The sequence below is a fragment of the Doryrhamphus excisus genome, chromosome 21 (genome assembly GCF_030265055.1).
Source record: "Doryrhamphus excisus isolate RoL2022-K1 chromosome 21, RoL_Dexc_1.0, whole genome shotgun sequence".
NCBI lineage: Eukaryota > Metazoa > Chordata > Actinopteri > Syngnathiformes > Syngnathidae > Doryrhamphus > Doryrhamphus excisus.
The window spans coordinates 5,223,941-5,243,810 of NC_080486.1; the positions used below are offsets into that span (position 1 = coordinate 5,223,941).

General features: G+C 42.4%; 1 protein-coding gene across 1 annotated transcript in view; it reads left to right on the forward strand.

Moving 5' to 3' along the window:
* sspo (SCO-spondin) overlaps positions 1 to 19,870 on the forward strand; it is a 113,181-nt gene that overhangs the window by 10,283 nt on the left and 83,028 nt on the right. The window contains exons 12-37 of the mRNA XM_058060352.1: positions 591 to 843; positions 915 to 1,056; positions 3,027 to 3,162; positions 3,283 to 3,455; positions 4,996 to 5,214; positions 5,291 to 5,456; positions 6,564 to 6,834; positions 8,939 to 9,143; positions 10,363 to 10,457; positions 10,536 to 10,792; positions 10,870 to 11,004; positions 12,267 to 12,469; positions 12,600 to 12,727; positions 14,579 to 14,688; positions 14,776 to 14,925; positions 15,079 to 15,172; positions 15,249 to 15,458; positions 15,646 to 15,851; positions 15,937 to 16,051; positions 16,497 to 16,618; positions 16,694 to 16,864; positions 17,073 to 17,306; positions 17,380 to 17,502; positions 18,139 to 18,236; positions 18,425 to 18,656; positions 18,745 to 18,897. Of these exons, the coding sequence (XP_057916335.1) occupies positions 591 to 843; positions 915 to 1,056; positions 3,027 to 3,162; positions 3,283 to 3,455; positions 4,996 to 5,214; positions 5,291 to 5,456; positions 6,564 to 6,834; positions 8,939 to 9,143; positions 10,363 to 10,457; positions 10,536 to 10,792; positions 10,870 to 11,004; positions 12,267 to 12,469; positions 12,600 to 12,727; positions 14,579 to 14,688; positions 14,776 to 14,925; positions 15,079 to 15,172; positions 15,249 to 15,458; positions 15,646 to 15,851; positions 15,937 to 16,051; positions 16,497 to 16,618; positions 16,694 to 16,864; positions 17,073 to 17,306; positions 17,380 to 17,502; positions 18,139 to 18,236; positions 18,425 to 18,656; positions 18,745 to 18,897 (4,401 nt within the window). The remainder of the gene's footprint in view (positions 1 to 590; positions 844 to 914; positions 1,057 to 3,026; positions 3,163 to 3,282; positions 3,456 to 4,995; positions 5,215 to 5,290; positions 5,457 to 6,563; positions 6,835 to 8,938; positions 9,144 to 10,362; positions 10,458 to 10,535; positions 10,793 to 10,869; positions 11,005 to 12,266; positions 12,470 to 12,599; positions 12,728 to 14,578; positions 14,689 to 14,775; positions 14,926 to 15,078; positions 15,173 to 15,248; positions 15,459 to 15,645; positions 15,852 to 15,936; positions 16,052 to 16,496; positions 16,619 to 16,693; positions 16,865 to 17,072; positions 17,307 to 17,379; positions 17,503 to 18,138; positions 18,237 to 18,424; positions 18,657 to 18,744; positions 18,898 to 19,870) is intronic.

A 19,870-nucleotide genomic window follows, 5' to 3' on the forward strand; every position in this document is an offset into this window, starting at 1 on the left:
TGAATGCTAGAATTGCTAGACATTGCTAGAAAATGGATCATGAAAATGATCCATTTTCATAGATAAACATTATTATTCTAGGTGTTAGCATGTTAATATTAGCATGCTAGCATTCTTTGCTGTTTTCACGGGTAGACGCATACTGCATATACAGATATACCACAATCATGCTAGGAGTTAGCATGTGAATGTTAGCATGTTAACATTGCTAGCATGCTAACATAAACATAGTAGCACTTTTATCCATTTTCATAGGTAAACATGATTATTCTAGGTGTTAGCATGCTAACTTTAGTATGTTAGCATTGCTAACATGCTAACATAAACATAGTAGCACTTTCAGCCATTTTTATAAGTAAAAATTAAGTTAGCATGCTATTGTTAGTATGTTATGATTAGCATCAGCACCCTTTTTTGCTATTTGCATCTATATAAATTTAAGCAGACACTGAGGACTATTAAAGCTAGGTGTTAGCATTCACGCTTACATTTACATCGTAAACCGAGGACTTCCTGTTGTAAGAAACACCAAAGATTGCCTAAATGTTCACATTTTGTTGAGCCCTTTTCATCCCTTTCTATCTCCCCAGCTCGTGTCTGTCCCAGGGGCCAGATCTTCTCAGACTGTGTGTCCTCTTGTCCCCCCAGCTGTGCATCCCCCCAACTCCCTAGCCCGGCTGCATCGATGGGCCAGTGCCGGGAGGAGTGTGTTGGGGGTTGCGAGTGTCTTCCAGGTCTTTTCCTCCACCAGGGCCACTGTCTCAAAAGAGATGATTGCCCCTGTTTCCATCGCAGACACACATACCAGTCAGGAGATAAGATTCAGCAGAGATGCAACACCTGGTGAGGAGCGTGTCTATTTTTGCTTTAAATATCTATACCTCTATTTGACTTTCTCTTTATTCCTGCTGTAGCGTTTGCAGTGCAGGTCAATGGCAATGTACAGGAGAGAAATGCGCAGCTCAGTGCAGCCTGATGGGGGCGCTACATGTCACCACCTTTGATAAGAAGAGATACTCCCTGCAAGGAGGAGACTGTCCCTTCACGACTGTGGAGGTGGGAGAATGACTACTGACTTGAAAAAATCCAAACCTACATGGCCCTGTGTGAAACCTAATAACTGGTTGGGGCCACCCTTAGCAGCAACAACTGCAATCAAGCCTTTGTGATAACTTGCAATGAGTCTTTTTGGACCACTCATCTTTGCAGAATTGTTGTCATTCAGTCACATTGAAGGCTTTTCCAGCATGAAGCGGATTTATAAGGTCATACCACAGCATCTCAATAGGGTTCATGTCAGGACTTGGACTAAGTCACTCCAAAGTCTTCATTTGGTTTTTCTTCGGTTATTCAGAGGTGGACTTGCTGGTGTGTTTTGGGTCACTGTCCTGGTGCAGAACCCAAGTTGGTTTCAGTTTGAGGTCACCAACAGATGGTCGGACATTCTCCTTCAGTAGAATTCATGGTTCCATTTATGACTACATGTCTTCTGGGTGTTGAAGCAGCAAAACAGCCCCAGACCATCACACTACCTCCACTATATTTTACTGTAGGTATGATGTGCTGTTACTTTTACACCACATAGAATGGGACACAACTTCCAAAATGTTAAATTCTGGTCAGACCACAGAGTATTTTCCCAAAGATCATTATCCTGGTACAGAACCCAAGTTGGTTTCAGTTTGAGGTCACCAACAGATGGTCGGACATTTTCCTTCAGTAGAATTCATGGTTCCATTTATGACTACATGTCTTCTGGGTCTTGAAGCAGCAAAACGGCCCCAGACCATTACACTACCACCACCATATTTTACTGTAGGCATGATGCGCCGTTGCTTTTACACGTTGGTTTCAGTTTGAGGTCTCCAACAGTTGGCCGGACATTCTCCTTCAGGATTTTTTCAGTCTTCCAGGTCCTGGAGCAGCAAAACAGCCCCAGACCATCACACTACCACCACCATATTTTACTGTTGGTATGATTTTCTTTTTCTGATGTAATGGGTCACACACCTTACAAAAGAGTTTTGTCTCGTCAGACCACAGAGTATTTTCCCAAAGGTCATCAAGATCATCATCAAGATGTTTTCTATCAAAACTGAGATGAGCCTTAATGGTTTTCATCTTGGATCTCTGCCATGCAGGCCATTTTTGCCCAGTGTCTTTCTTATGGTGGGGTCATGAACACTGACCTTAACTGAGGCAAGTGAGACCTTCAGGTCTTTGGATGTTGTTGTGGGGTCTTTTGCGACCTCTGAAATGAGTCATTGCTGCTGTCTTGGGGTCATTTTGGTTGGCCGGCCACTCCTGGGAAGGTTCACCATTATTCCATGTTTTTGCCATTTGTGGACAATGGCTCTCACTGTAGTTTGCTGGAGTCCCAAAGCTTTAGAAATGGCTTTATAGCCTTTTTTCACACTGATAGGTCTCAATTATTCATTCATTTTTTACTGCTTGTCCTCACGACGGTCGCGGGGGGTGCTGGAGTCTATCCCAGCTGCCTTCGGGCGAGAGGTGGGGTACACCCTGGACTGGTCGCCAGCCAATCACAGGGCACAGATTTCAATTAATCTCAGTTATATTTACTTTTTCATGCAGGACCATGTTTTTTGCTGCATTTTGTCTGTCGTAGTGAGGCCTGCAGGTCTTTGGATGTTGTTGTGGGGTCTTTTGTGACCTCTTAGATGAGTCATTGCTGCGCTCTGGGGTCATTTTGGTTGGCTGGCCACTCCTGGGAAGGTTCACCATTATTTCATGTTTTTGCTATTTGTGGACAATGGCTCTCACTGTAGTTTGCTGGAGTCCCAAAGCTTTATAAATGGCTTTATAACCTTTTTCCACACCGATAGATCTCAATTAATCTCAGTTATATTTACTTTTTCCACACAAGGCCATGTTTCTTGCAGCATGTCATTGACTAATATTTAATATTTAAACCATTTACTGTATTATTTACAATTTAAAGTAGAGAAAAGTAATCCCCAAATATGTGGGAATGCCTACGCATATTCTCTGTTTTGTGTCATCAGGACTATGTTGACCGAAAGCTTGTGGTGAGTGTGCGCTGTGGTGAGTGCACATCTGAGAGAGGGGGCGGTGCCACAGGCTGTCTACGAGAGATGTCAGTCACCGCACTTCGTACCACAGTCACCGTCACAGACACTGGTGAGTTTTTTCTTTCCCTGATAGGATATTCCCTTCCATTTTAGGTCAAAAGAGCAACACAACTGTTGAAGGAAATAGTCCAATGTCCTTCCCTTGTACCTTAATGTCCCGCCCCCCCAGGGACTGTGACGCTGAATGGCCAGAGGGAGCTGTTACCCGTGGTGACGGGGGACCTAGTAGTGCGGAGGGCATCCTCTGCCTTTCTTCTCATCCAGACTTTTGGAGCTCAGCTTCTCTGGCACCTTGATGGACCCCTCGTCATAATTACTCTGCAGCCTCACTTCACCAACAAGGTGACCTCCAAATACTACAAAAACATTGCAATCACTTATCTTTCTTCGGTCTTGTGAACTTTAAAATTCAAGTCTAGAGCTGTCCTATCTAGTCTTGAGCATTAATGAAGCCTGCTTGGATGAGACGCGAAATGTCCTCTAAGACTAGGTAGGACAGCTCAGGTCTCTTGTCCAATCTAGTCCTGAGCATACTATGATTAAGCCTGCTCAGATCAGAGATTAAATGACTTCTAAAAAGTAGATAGGACTGCTCTAGTTGCTAGTCCTATCTAGTCCTGAGCAGTAACTGATGAGATCTGCTCAAACGAGAGCCAAAACATCTTCTAACATCAGTAATGAGCAAGACTAGATAGGACTAGAGACTAGAGCTGTCCTATCTAGTCTCTGCCTCGACTAGTCTCTGCCTAGGACTAAAGACTGTCCTATCTAGACTCAGCCTCTCATCCAAGCAGGCTTCAGCAATACATGAGCAAGACTAGATAGAACTAGAGACTAGAGACTAGAGCTGTCCTAGGACAGCATGAGCAAGACTAGATAGGACTAGAGACTAGAGCTGTCCTATCTAGTCTAGATCAATACATGTATTGATGAAGCCTGCTTGGGTGAGAGGCCTTTCTCGTCCAAGCAGGCTTCATCAATACATGAGCAAGACTAGATAGGACTAGAGACTAGACCTGTCCTAGGACAGCTCTAGTCTCTAGTCTCTAGTTCTATAGGATAGGACAGCTGTAGTCTCTAGTTCTCTTATCCAAGCAGGCTTCATCAATACATGAGCAAGACTAGATAGAACTAGAGACTAGAGACTAGAGCTGTCATAGGACAGGTCTAGTCTCTAGTCCTATCGAGTCTTGCTCATGTATTGATGAAGCAGGCTTCATCAATACATGAGCAAGACTAGATAGAACTAGAGACTAGAGACTAGAGCTGTCATAGGACAGGTCTAGTCTCTAGTCCTATCGAGTCTTGCTCATGTATTGATGAAGCCTGCTTGGATGAGAGGCGGAGTCTCTAGTCTTGCTCATCAATACATGAACAAGACTAGATAGGACTAGCGTCTAGTCTAGTCTAGTCTAGTCTAGAGTCTAGTCTTTATTTCCATCCCGTATGAAGAATGCAAAAAGAGGAGGTGCTCAAGGAACTACACGGTACCAGACCCCCCCCAGTGTGTCCTTCTTTTCTAGATAGGACAACTCTAGTCTCTAGTCCTATCTAGTCTTGCTCATGTATTGATGAAGCCTGCATGGATGAGAGGCAGAGTCTCCGTACGCCGACCTGTGACTCAAGCAAAGACCAGACATAGGCAGAAAAAACAGGATCATGACAGCTGGCGCGTTTGCCATTATTCATTGCATTTCTACAAACAATTGTGGCTTGTGAATTCTACCTAGCAACAAGTGGTCACGGAAATGTGACATAAATGGGAGGGGGGAAGAGCCTGCCAATGGACAGCATTGTGTCTAACTCCAGTAAAAAAGTGTGAAGGTTCTTCTCAGATACTTCAAGACCTTTTACAATCAAAACTCTACATTTTGTATTGAAGGTGCGTGGCCTGTGTGGAACACTGACCTGGAATCAGCATGATGACTTCATGACCCCGGAGGGAGATGTGGAAAGCAGTGTGTCCTCCTTTGCTGGAAAATTCACCACAGAACTTTGCAGTCTATCTAGAGGAGCCCCTCAAGACCCCTGCACTACTTACACCCAGAGGAGACACTATGCCGACACTGTCTGTTCCGTCATACACAGTACGGTATTCCAGGTTAGTTTACAATGTTATACTTGTCATACTCATGTCTCGTTGACAAGCGCTCACGCTCATTCCCCTTTTTTTTTAGGCATGTCATGATGTTGTCGAGAGGGAACCGTACTTTCGGCTCTGTGTGTCAGAGGTGTGCAGCTGTGTGCCACAGAAGGCCTGTCACTGCACCGTGCTCACTGCCTACGCTCGCCATTGTGCCCAGGAGGGCGTCTCTGTCCAGTGGCGCAACCAAACCTTCTGCTGTAAGTAAAGCAACCAGTGGTGGGTAGGGCTACCTATGTAACTTTTAATACCATCATTATCATGTCACAATCATACAAACCATCGATAATAAACATTAATTCATCATCGTGGGGGTGCTGGAGCCTATCCCAGCTGTCTTCGGGCAAGAGGCGGGGTACACCCTGGACTGGTCCCCAGCCAATCACAGGGCACATATAGACAAACAACCATTCACACTCACATTCATACCTATGGACAATTTGGAGTTGCTAATTAACCTAGCATGTTTTTGGAAGGTAGGAGGAAACCGGAGTACCCGGAGAAAACCCACGCATGCAAACTCCACACAGAGATGGCCAATTGTGGGATTGAACTCGGGTCTCCTAAATGTGAGGCCTGCATGCTAACAACTTGCCGTGCAGCAGGAATGAGCCGATATTATGTCTTATTTTCTCTTCTTAAGACCACTACATTTGGCTAATTTGAGTGTAAAGGTGACTATAGGGGTGTTATTTCATGTATAGAGGACTCTAATAATGTTAAGAATACCATTTTTAGATGGTTTTCTATGCTCTAAATTCATTCATTTTCGACCGTTTATCTTCATGAGGGTCGCGGGCATTTATTATATATATATTATATATATTATATTTTATTTATATTTATTTTATATATATATATATATAAATTATATGTATTTAATTTATTATATATATATATATAATATTATATATATTATATATATTTATTTATAAATTTATAATTTGTTATAAATAAATAAATAAATAATTTATAAGTACCATTATTATTAAGCAAAAAACCTAATTAACCCTATTAACAACTCCAAACCTCAACACTACATCCTCATCTGGAGCAGTTCAGAATCAATATTTATCTCATAACATGACCAAAACATACAAAAAAAGAAATAAAATACCTCTCTTTGGTCTGGAAGACTTCCAGACAAATTAGGCTCAATTAAGTTGTGAGCTGTTCATGTGATGAGGTGTAACTCCAAATAGTTGTATACTTGATAAAAATAAAAATAGCATTGCAAAACTGGAGAAACTGGGTGTACCTAATTAGTTTCATATATAAAACAGTCCATTTCCTCCTTGTCTTACCAGGGGTTCAATGTTCCGGGGGTCAGGTGCATCAGGAGTGCGGAAGAACATGCGGCCGCACATGCTCAGACCTGCAGCAGGGCTGGAGCTGTGATGATGATGACGGCGGCGGTGGCGGTGGCGGTGGTGGGCTGTGCGTCCCAGGTTGCCAGTGCACCGCAGGACTCGTACTGGACTACCAAGACCAATGTGTTCCCACCGCCATGTGTCCTTGTGTGCAAGCAGACAAAACGTACCGACCTGGAGATGTTGTTCAGAACAACTGCAACACCTGGTATGTTAAAAAATGGCCGTGTGTCAAGTAAGCTAGCTCATTTCCAATAGTGTTTTGCTACTAAAACTCAATTTAAAGCCATTTAACAATTATAATGCTTTTATGTGGTGTCAGATATTACAATCCAACTGTTCTTACTGTATTTCTTGGAAGAATTCATACAAAAAAAGCAAGTTGTGATTCATGTGACAACACGGTACATGGCTAACCCAAAATGGCCGCCTGTCATATAAGTTAGCTAATTATCAATAGATTATTTTTCGTCATTAAAGCTCATTTTAAAGTAATTTAACAATTGTTATAGAGTGTGAAATATTACATTCAGCTGCTCTTACTATATGTATTGAATTAATTAATATAAAACAAGCAAAGAAACATTATACAATGGTTATATTACATTATACTATCCCAGGGTAATGGCGTCCTCAAAATGGCCGTTTGTCAGGTAAGCTAGCTCATGTCCTATAGCTTATCTTTGCCCTTAAAACCCATTTTAAAGTCATTTAGCAATTCTAATGACTATTATAATTCAACTGTTCTTACTATATTTATTGAATTAATTCATATAAAACAAGCAAAGAAACATTATTCAGTGGTTGTCATGTGACTATCCCAGGGGTGCGGCTTCCCCAAAATGGCCATGTATCAGGTAAGCTAGCTCATTTCCTAAAGCTTATCTTTGCCATTAAAACTAATTGTAAAGTAATTTAACAATTGTAATAACTGTTGACTATTACAATTCAACTATCCTTGCTATATTTTTATTGAATTAATTCATATAAAACAAGCAAAGAAACATTATGCAGTGGTTGTCATGTGACTAGCCCAGGGTAATTGCTTCCCCAAAATGGCCACGTGTCAGGTAAGCTAGCTCATTTCCTAAAGCTTATCTTTGCCCTTAAAACTCATTTTAAAGTCATTTAACAATTGTAATGACTGTTGACTATTAAGATTCAACTGTTCTTACTATATTTATTGAATTAATTCATATAAAACAAGCAAAGAAACATTATACAGTGGTGGCCATTTTACTAGCCCAGGGGTGTGGCTTCCCCAAAATGGCCATGTATCAGGTAAGCTAGCTCATTTTCTAAAGTTTATTTTTGCCATTAAAACTAATTTTAAAGTCATTTAACAATTGTAACGACGGTTGACTATTAAGATTCAACTGTTCTTACTATATTTATTGAATTAATTCATATAAAACAAGCAAAGAAACATTATACAGTAGCTGCCATTTTACTAGCCCAGGGGTGTGGCTGCCCCAAAATGGCCGCGTGTCAGGTTAGCTAGCTCATTTCCTAAAGCTTATCTTTGCCCTCAAACTCATTTTAAAGTCATTTAACAACTGTGATGACTGTTGACTATTACAATTCAACTATCCTTGCTATATTTTTATTGAATTAATTCATATAAAACAAGCAAAGAAACATTATACAGTGGTTGTCGTTTGACTATCAGCCGTGTGTCAGGTAAGCTAGCTCATTTCCTAAAGCTTATCTTTGCCATTAAAACTAATTTTAAAGTCATTTAACAATTGTAATGGCTGTTGACTATTACAATTCAACTGTACTTACAAAATGTATTGAATTAATTCATATAAAACAAGCAAAGAAACATTATACAGTGGTTGTCATGTGACTATCAGCCGTGTGTCAGGTAAGCTAGCTCATTTCCTAAAGCTTATTTTTGCCATTAAAACTAATTTCTAAGTTATTTAACAATTGTAACGACTGTGACTATTACAATTCAACTATCCTTGCTATATTTTTATTGAATTAATTCATATAAAACAAGCAAAGAAACATTATGCAGTGGTTTTCATGTGACTATCCTAGGGTAATGGCTTCCCCAAAATGGCTGCGTGTCACGTGAGCTAGCTAATATGTTAGCTAGCCTGACATGCTTATTCTTCTGCATTGTATCTGGTGGTGCAAGAGCTCTGATGAAATCACTCTATGTTCCTGCTGTTTTTCTACAGGATAGGTTGATTTCATTGCTTCTCTTCCACCACGCAACAGCGGTGATCATCAAAAGTCATGTTCAAAATGTGAAAATTGTTGACCGGTATTGATTCTGACCCCTCTCGCCTCTTCATTGACAGTGTGTGTGAAGAGGGGCGCTTCAACTGCACACAGGGCCGCTGTGAGGAGGTCAACAAGTGTCCTGGCTCTCTCGTCTACTCTCCACGTTCCTGCCTTCTCACATGCTCCAGTCTGGACCCTCCAAGTCAGCAGCAAGGCTCTGGTCTCCTCAGCTGCAGAGAGCCCCTGTCCGGCTGTGTGTGCCCTTCAGGAACTGTGCTACTTGTAAGTGGAAAAATACAGTGACTCTTGGTGGGAGAACATGTCAGGTTTAAGGGGCCTGGTGTTTCCAACTCTTGCAAGGCTGCAATGGGACTTAGACCTGTTAGACTAGTCGGTATAGGTCACGTTCGGGCTTGAGAGCTTTGCGATGCGACCCCGGGATGCAGAGAGCAACACCAAAAGTGCAGATGAAAAGTATTTTCTTTATTTCTAATGCTTAGCAGCAACAGAACAGCAACTACTAAACAAGCCATACAAAAGACAATGAAACCACAAAAGAAAGAGCACACACCTGAACTATAAATAGGTAGTGTGAAATTAGAGACAGGTGCGTGAAATGAGCCGGGATAGAGAAAACGGAAGGGAACAAGAAAGGAAGTAATTATAAAATATGGGCATGGACACCGGAACAGAGGCAAAGAAGGAACTAAAAATGCTGTCACAAAGGGGTAACGTCCATATCGTGTCAGTATAACCAATATAAGCTCATCAAACAAGCTAAAATACCCTGTATTGGGTAGTAAAATATTGTTTTCCCAAGATTTAGGAATGGGAAAATTGCACGGATGCCCTGTCGTCAGTCATGCAGTCTCTTTCTCTCTGTGGGTGGAGGCGGGGCTGGTAGGATATACACAGAGGGCAGAAGAGTGTAACTTAATTATTCATTCATTTTCTACTGCTTATCCTCACGAGGGTTGTGGGGGGTGCTGGAGCCTACCCCAGATTTCTATGGGTAAGGCAGGGTACACCCTGGACTGGTGGCCAGCCAATCACAGGGCACATATAGACAAACAACCATTCACACTCACATTCATACCTATGGACAATTTGGAGTCGCCAATTAACCTAGCATGTTTTTGGAATGTGGGAGGAAACCGGAGTACCCGGAGAAAACCCACGCATGCACGGGGAGAACATGCAAACTCCACACAGAGATGGCCGAGGGTGGGATTGAATTCGGGTTTCCTAGCTCTGAGGCTTGCGCGCTAACCACTTACCCACCGTGCAGCCATAGTTTATTTAATTGATTGCAATATATTGTCATATATTTTATATTGTCTTTGTACTTGCTGTATTTGAAATACCAGTTGTATACATTTTGAATGACTTTTTTTGTACAGAACCGATCAGATGTAGGATTTTCATTTGGAGATACTCTATCACCTATTTTGTGCATGTCCGTCACTTTTTGTGAATGTGTTGCTGTGCTGTTGTTATCCAGGGTGATCAGTGTGTCCTCCCGGCAGAGTGCCCGTGTCACCATAATGGCCGCCTATACTACAGCAACGATACCATCATTAAGGACTGCAACACATGGTAGTCTCACACTGTCCAAGCCATTACTGTAAATGTATCCTTATGTCAACTATGCTTGTATTTGATGGACTCTGGCAGTGTATGTAAGGAGCGTCATTGGCACTGCAGCCAGTCGGCCTGTGCTGGCATGTGCGTGGCGACGGGAGACCCTCATTATGTGACGTTTGATGGCCGCTACTTTTCTTTCTTGGGCGACTGCCAGTATGTGCTGGCGAGGGAAACCAGTGGTTTGTTCAGTGTCACAGCTGAGAATGTGCCCTGCGGAAGCAGCGGGGTCACATGCACAAAGTCGGTTACCCTCAGCCTGGGGAACACCGTCATACACCTGCTGAGAGGTAGGAGATACTCTTCTATACGAGTCCATACGACTGTGTTGTTATGATACATACACCTTCTTGTATGTGTGATTTAGGAAAAGCGGTGACAGTTAATGGAATGCCAGTGATTCTACCCAAGACCTACAGTGGGAGTGGTCTGACTTTGGAAACGATGGGCATGTTTGTATCACTCTCCTCCAGACTTGGGGTCACTCTGCTGTGGGATGGAGGTATGACTCCCACACAAAAAAGTATAAACACATATACGCAGGCCCTCCTTGCTGTTAAAACCCTTGTTACCGGGTGATGCAAGACCCTTACCACTTCGTACCCCCCCCCCCCCCCCCCCCCCCCCCGACTTCTCAGCTTAAATGGTTAAAGCAGGAGTTAAAGGAGTTCTGAGGACAGGGGGTCTTAGCCCCCTGGAGATGCACAGGATATGAATGAATGTAGTAGACATTAAAAAAATTAATAAAAAAATAATAAATAAAAAAATCAATAAAAACAAATAACGAACAAGAACCGGGATATAATTTTCCCACTTTTGGACAGATTTAGTAGAGATACTAAATTGTTTTAGGCCACCATTAAATGTACACAAGTACACACAATCTACACTGCAAAACCGCTGCTCAAGCACTGCAACCATTCTGTCCAGTGGACAGTCATCAATTATATAATAATCATTATTATATTATTAATTAACCTATTATTATTACTATCATCATTATTCTTCTTCTGATTATCACGACTACTACTACTAGTAGTAGTAGGCTAGTATTAGCCTGCTTATTGGCTTGCTTATTAGCCTGCTTTTGCCCTATTATATGAAATTTGTCAGATATGTTTTGTAAAAAGATAAAAAAAATCTTGTAAAAAAAGAAATAAAATAAAAAAAATAAAAAAATCAATAAAAAAATAGAAAATTATTTTACTGGACCTGGATAATAAAAACAAAATACATGAAAAGCAATTTTTTAAATTATATTATGATTATTTTTGCCTGTGTGTCCATAGACCCTTTTCCAATAACACCTCTTGGACATTGCATTGGTCAAAAAAAAAAATAATAACATTAAAAATCTAAGAAATATATCAAATTATTTAGGGGGACTCAAGAACAATTTAGGGGGTCATTTTAGGGGGGCTGAAGCCCTCCTATGCTGCCCATGTTAACCATTCATGCCTTTTAATATTACTGTTGGCTATGGTTTTCTTATGCCGTCATAATCAGCAGGTACACATGTTGTATATGATAACAGCAATTAGTTACCTTTAATTCCTATCCTCGACAAGTCACCCCTGGCTGGGACCCTAGACAGAATGTACCTGGACGCGTGTGATGATTAAGAGCTAGCATCACTCTCCTCAGGTCCCTTGCTTGACCTTGACCTGATCACTGGATACCTTTTACAGTCATGCCCAGGACCCAGTCCTTACACAATAGTCAAAAAGTCCACTTTTACCGTAGGATTCTTGACATTGCTTGCAGGTATGCGCGTGTATGTACGCCTGGCAGCGCACTTACGGGGGAAAGTCGGAGGCCTGTGTGGTAACTTTGATGGCGACACAGAGAACGACTTCACCACGCGGCAGGGTATTGTGGAATCGACTGCTGAGTTATTTGGGAATTCTTGGAAGGTCAGCCCTTCCTGCCCTGATGTAGCTGACCAGGAGCTGCGAGACCCCTGCATTGTGAGTTTATTCACATACTGTATGGATACATACGTACATATGTATTCTAAAGGGATACCACTTTTCATGTATAATATCAATGGAGTAAGTAACAATAAAGATCTATAAGAGTATAAAATGTTTTATTCAGATAAACGCCCACAGAGTGCCGTGGGCCAGGAAAAGGTGCGGCATCTTGACGCAGGAGCTCTTTTCTTCCTGTCACCTTGAGGTGCCCTTCCAGCAGTATTACGACTGGTGTGTCTTTGATGCTTGTGGGTGAGTAACAATTTTCTTACATACGGTGTATCGCTTAGATTGGTTTTACGATTTTGCTGGGAAACGCCTTAATGGTGGCATGTGCTGCTAGGTTTCAATTATTTTGGAATATTGTGAAATGTCGTACAACATAAGTTGATTTGCCTTGTGATTGGCTGGCGACCAGTACAGGGTGTACCCCGCCTCTCACCCGAAGACAGCTGGGATAGGCTCCAGCAGCCCCTGCAACCCTTGTGAGGATAGGCGGTAGAAAATGAATGAATGAATACATTTATTGAAAGACAAACAAATTACAAAGATCTACAGTGGAACCTGTTGTGTCGGTCCCTCTTGTGTTGGCAGCCTGTCCTGCTCCCACCTTGCCTTCGAACATGAACCGATGAAGCCTGCTCGAATGAGAGGCAACCCGAACAGTCCAGTTGGGATTAACTGAATGCCCTGAGAAATATAGTAGCAACTTAAAAGACAACAAAACAAACTTGCCTTTACCTTAAACATGTCCACTGGCTCAGTTTTCCTCATCTGGGAAAAAAAAAACACCTCAAAAACCTTCATCCAAACAGTCGACACTCACTTAGCAAAGTAAATACGAACAGAACTGCACAAAATTGTGTGTGTTCACAGAAAGTCATCACAAAAGAAATGAAAAGCCTGTATTTACAACATATTAGAAATGCTGCAAATGTTTGACAGATGTGTCTGATTTGCCTATGAGAAAATACATACTCAAACTTCATATGAGATTTATATGAGATGACCTAAAAAAGGAAATATTGCCTCATTATGATACATTATTATGTATTATTTACTTTATTATACATTATCATAACATTAGTGGTTTCTTTGTTCTGAAAAACATTCATTCATTCATTCATTGTCTACCGCTTATTCTCACGAGGGTCTCGGAGGGTGCTGGAGCCTATCCCAGCTGTCTTTGGGGCGGGGTACACCATGGATTGGTGGCTAGCCAATCACAGGGCACATATAGACAAACAACCATTCACACTCACATTCATACCTATGGACAATTTGGAGTCGCCAATTAACCTAGCATGTTTTTGGAATGTGGGAGAAAACCGGAGTACCCGGAGAAAACCCACGCATGCACGGGGAGAACATGCAAACTCCACACAGAGATGGCCGAGGGTGGAATTGAACCCGGGTCTCCGAGTTGTGAGGTCTGCGCGCTAACCACTCGTCCGCCGTGCAGCCCCTATACCTGACTCCTATACCGTTTATCAACTTCTATAAAGTTAGCATCATAAACCGGAAGTCATTCGATGCAGTCGGCAGTGTGACCAACCACAGCGGAGGAGGCGTGCCTGGAGGCGGGCCATGGGTGGAATACATTAAAACGGACCATTTTTGCCGGAATCACGAAATCCAAAGAAATACAGCTGAATAGGTGCAGATCCTGGAAGAACTCGAAATGGTTATTGTGTGTGTCGGAGGAAACCAGAGTACCAGGAGAAAACCCACGCATGCACGGGTAGAACATGCAAACTCCACACAGAGATGGCCGAGGGTGGAATCGAACTCGGGTCTCCTAGCTGTGTGGCCTGCGCGCTAACCACTCGCACCGTGCAGCCCTCTCAAAAACATATTGACAATAATATAGATTAATCTCAATTTGTGCGACAATGAGTATTTCAAAAGCACCTGCATTGTTCTGTGACATTGTTAAATAAAAAAGTTATTGACCGGTCATATATTTTTATTGTGTTTTTCTCAAAATTTATGTTAAAATCTCGTTTTCAGGGACCCAGACTTGTGCATCGTTTCGTTTCGTGCCACCCCTAATGGCAGGGCATGATATGCTTTGTTTTGGTTTGATCATTTAACCCCATTTAGCTGTGACTCTGGTGGCGACTGTGAGTGCCTGTGCACCGCCATTGCCACCTACGCTGAGGAGTGTAACCGCAGAGGAGTTTACATCCGCTGGAGGTCCCAGGAGCTCTGTCGTAAGCCGGTCTTTTTACTCCTCCTTCAAACCCAACCGTCGGCTGCTACTTTATTTATCTCACTCCTCGATCTCCCCCACTCCTCAGCCCTGCAGTGTGAAAATGGACTTGTGTACGACCCGTGCGGTCCAGCTTGCTCACGTTCATGTCCGAGTGTGCAGCCGAGTCCACACTCACAGTGTGACCTCCTCTCCTGTGTGGAGGGATGCTTTTGCCCTGCTGGTACTGTCAGACATGGTAAGATGGATAGACATAACATAAGAAGTTAGAGAAATATTTTGGAGTTGTCATGTGACAGTCACATAAAACAATGTATGAGCTCACTGTGTTTTTTTTCTGCTTGGCTTTCAATAGCAGCTGAATTATTATTTTTTTTTTTTTACTGTATAGGTGACAGCTGTGTTGTTTCCACTCACTGTCCATGTGAATGGGAGGGCTCCATGTTTCCACCTGGAACTACAATCACTCAGCATTGCCAGAACTGGTGAGTTCAAGGACATTTTTGACAAAAAGTACACAAAAAAAGTACACACAGAGATGAATCAGTGGCCTTTCTGCAGTTCTTGTGAAGATGGCGAGTGGCAATGCGATGGCGTGGCTTGCCCTCCTCCCGCACCGCCGTGTTTGGAGTCAGAGTTTTCCTGTGCCAGCGGGCGCTGCATCCCTTCTCACTGGGTGTGCGACAATGAAGATGACTGCAGTGACGGCTCTGATGAAATTTGCCCGTTCACATGCTCTTCGGAACAATTCCGCTGTACCAGTACGCCAGGGTGAGACCGCATTCATGTTACAAATCAGCAACTGTAGCAACGCCACCAAAAACTGCTAATTTTGGTATTGATCCAATACCAAGAAATTCAGGGTCTTGAACATTGAAGGTCTTTGTTCATGTTAATCAGTCTTCTTTACAGTATGAAGACTTGCAGGTAATAAAATGAATCCCACATCATCTTGCAGTGGACCATGTCTGAACCTGGCATTGCGTTGCGATGGCCACCCAGACTGCACTGACCAATCAGATGAGGAGTTCTGTCCACCCCACACTCCTGTACCTTTGTGCCCAGTGGGGGAATTTCAGTGCGCCACCGGGAAATGTCTCTCAGCCAACCGTGTGTGTGATGGACGGCTGGACTGTGGCTTTGCTGATGGTTCTGATGAGCAAGGTCATCCAACTAGTACACTAAAAAACTGATTCAAGTGTGGTCCAACTGTGTTTTCATTTACTCTGTGATCAATTTCCTGGCCCAGACTGCGGTGTGGTGTGTGATGAAGGGGAGTTCCTATGTGCTGGAGGACGCTGTATTCTTTACCTACATCGATGTGATGGCCACGATGACTGCGGAGACCTCAGCGATGAAAGGGGGTAGGTTTTTAGTTAATTCAATGAAACCTACCGTAAAATCCAGTTTCCATGTGCCGACATAACATATTATATCATTATACTGTGCCGTTATCGAGGCCGTGAGGACCAGTCAGCTCTTCATTTGACAGGAGCCAATCACAAGCTATGAAAAAACTCACGGTGTCAGACTCACGGTTTCATCTTACAAAAAAAATAAAAATAAACTCATCACACAGCAACTTAATACTCAAACCTTATACCTCAGAAATATACCAAAACCATTTAAACAGTGGAGCACAGAGCAAAGAAAATGTTGCATGGCACTGCAATGCTGCCTCTGTCCACCGGAGGGAGCCAGAGGACCCAAAGCCCACAGGGATGCTGACGTCATTGCAGCGTCCATGAAAGCGTTGCTCGGATGCAATACCTCATGCCTCCTTCATCATCACATGTTGTTGCTTCTTAGATGTGTCTGCGCGCACACAGAATTTCAATGCCCCGGGGACCAGTGTGTCGCCGCAGCCAAAGTGTGCGACGGACATCAAGACTGCCCATCAGGAGCAGACGAAGCTGTCTGTCCCAGCAAAGGTAAAATTTTATCGTATAAAAATATTTCATTGTATGCCTAAAACATCCTGAAACACAATTTTTTTTTTTTTACAGTAACATGCGGCCCCAACCAGTTTGCCTGTCGCGACGGTACATGTGTCGCCATAACGACGCTTTGCGATGGAACGGACGACTGCCCGACTGGAGAGGATGAGAACAAATCCAACTGCTACTCATTCATAACCCCGCCTCCTTCCCCTATGACCCCTACTTTGCCTAGTTCAGGTAGCGAAGAGAGTGTGTAAAACTAATGTGTGTAATAACTGCGAGAGGCATATTATTAGAGCAGGGGTGTCCAAAGTGAGGCCTGGGGGTTATTTATGGTTAATTATTTTATTGAGCATCAACACTATGATATGAGACAATACAAAAAAAGAAGAAAACAAAGAAACAGGAATTGCAATGTTCTCACTTTCCATTTTTCCCCCTACAGCTTGTTGGTCCTACGAGTTTGAATGCGCCACCGGTGGGCAGTGTGTGCCTCAGGCTTGGCACTGTGATGGCGAGACGGACTGTTTGGATGGCAGTGACGAGCATCCGTGTCCATCGCTCTGCGGTCCCGGTCATGTGTCCTGCCTGAGCGGGGACCAGTGCGTACGATACCAGCAGCTTTGTGACGGACACCCAGACTGCAGAGATGCCTCGGACGAAAGCATAGACAACTGTGGTGAGTCCATAACGAATCTCACAGTTTGTCATCTGGCTGCAAAGATCAACCCGAGAACACTGTTGATGGTTAGGCTCCGCCCGAATACCACCCTGCCCTGACAGCTTCTCCTGTGATAATCGAACCTGCGTCAACATGTCCAAGGTGTGCAACGGTATGCCTGACTGTCCCAAGGGGGACGACGAGTTGGTTTGTGGTGAGTTTTCGCAAGATTTCCTACAATCTGAAGTGTACGAATAAATATTAGCGCCACATTGACAAAAAGTGTGAGATTTTGAGAATAAAGTCTGAAATTATTAAAATAAAATTAATATTAAAATATTAATATTTTTTCATAAATTTACCACTTTATTTTTGTAAATTTACAAGTTTTTTCTCATTAATTTGCAACATTATTCTCAAAATATTACAACTTTTTTTCTGAAATTTCTGACTTTTTTCTCATATATTTACAATTGTTTTTCTTATAAATGTACAACTTTATTTCTCGCAAATTTAAGAATTTATAAATAATAAATAATAATACATTTTATTTGTATAGCGCTTTTCAAAATACTCAAAGACACTTTACAGAAGAATGGAGTTGAATAAGGCAAGTAAACAGAATAGAAGACACACCAAAATACAATATTCATTGGTTAATACACAGTTAAAACCTGAGCAAAAGCGGGGCGGGGCACAGCAGTCAGATATAAAAATATATTCTTGTAAATTTGCTTATTTATTATTATTCGACTATTATTCTATTTTTCAATGTGGCCCTAATACTGGGTGGTACTGAGGAGTGTAAAAGTGAAACTGAGGACTAGTACTAAAGTTTGTGATGCTTCAGGAAAACATGTGACGCCACTGCCCCCTGGTGGTAGGAACACCACTGTTGCCTGTCCTGAATTCACCTGTCTGGATGGTTCCTGTATCCATTTTAACATGGTAGGTGCCGATTTGTTTGGTTTTTTTCTCTATGCAAGAAAAGCATTAAATTAAACCTGAAAGTCTTCACTTCAGTCATATCTTATAAGCTTGTATTTGGAAAACTGCCCTGTTCCAAGTACTTCTGAACTTCAGTGTACAGTACCTCGAAATCCAATGACCAAGTTCCTTATTTTGTTCTTATCCAGGTGTGTAACGGTGTGGCCGACTGCCCGGACTCCTCATTTGCACCACTTGGAGGCCCGACAGATGAGCAAGGATGTAGAAGCTGGAGCTCCTGGGGTCCTTGGAGCCCCTGTAGCACCTCCTGTGGTACGGGCTCCATGAGCAGACAAAGATCGTGTCCTTCAGGAGACCTTCTGCACCACTGCCGGGGTCAGGGTGTCCAGAAGCAGCAGTGCTTTAACACCACTTGTCCTGGTATGGATGAGGAACATTAAAACACAAACTACTGTAGTATTTAGTATCTTGTCATAAAAAGGGACTTAAAGGTCTTCCTTTTCACCAGTTGATGGTCAGTGGCTCCCTTGGGTGACCTGGTCAAATTGTTCCAGTGGTTGTGGCGGAGTCCAGGTCCGACACAGAGGTTGTATCCCTCCTCGAAATGGAGGCCGAGACTGCTCCCAGCTCAGAGGATCATCTAACCTCAACATGGAAATCAGTGAGAGCCTTTTATTTGTTGTTGCCTGCTGGGTTATTGGGTAATTTGAGAAAACTAGAACAGCACTCGGAGAGATCAGACCCATAGTTTCCATCATATTGTGAGTTACACCATAAATATTAGGCCTACATTATTTTATCTACATATTTAGAATTAGGGTTTGAAGACTTAAAGAATGCTAACATGCTAATGTTAGCATGCTAGCCCCTAGAATAACAGTGCTTAATGTTGGTCGGTGCTTACCTCTGAAAATGTTTAAAATGTTAGTATTAATTATGTTAGCATGCTAAGATGCTAATGTTAGCATGCTAACATGTAGTATGATAACAAGTGTCTGCTTATGTTCATATTCATGAAAATCGCAAAATGCTAGTATGCCTGTTAGCATGCTAGCAATGCTAACATGCTGGCATTAGCATGCTAATACCTGGCATAACAGTGTCTACCTATGAAAATGGTCAAAAAATGCTACTATGCTCATGTTAGCATGTTAAGGGTAGCATGCTAACATCTAGCATGAAAGCACAATGTAGCGGCAAAGCTAAATGTATCAAACAAGTGACCATTTTATGTGGAGTTATATGCACAAATGCCAAAAATGGTTGCAAATGGTCGCAATGTTAAAGAATCCATTAAAAAAATTCCTGGATCCAGACTGATCCGGATCACCCTCCAACATCTAATCAGTTTTTTCATATCTCCCATTACCGACAATTCCTGAAAATTACATCAAAATTTTCAGGTTATTTAGAACAGCAAAAAATAAAAAATATTGTTTAATATTATTTTTTTTTCTGAAATGAACAATATGAGTTCCTCCTTCTTCTGCAGTTGCTGAGGTGTTGAAAGTGCTGAAAGTTTTGTATCCCTGTTTTGGGCTTGGAACCATGTTTGGTAACTTGAGTGGGATTGGAAAATGGGGCGAGCTTTAGAACTGAATCTAAGTGTCCCAATCAATAAATCAATAATTCAG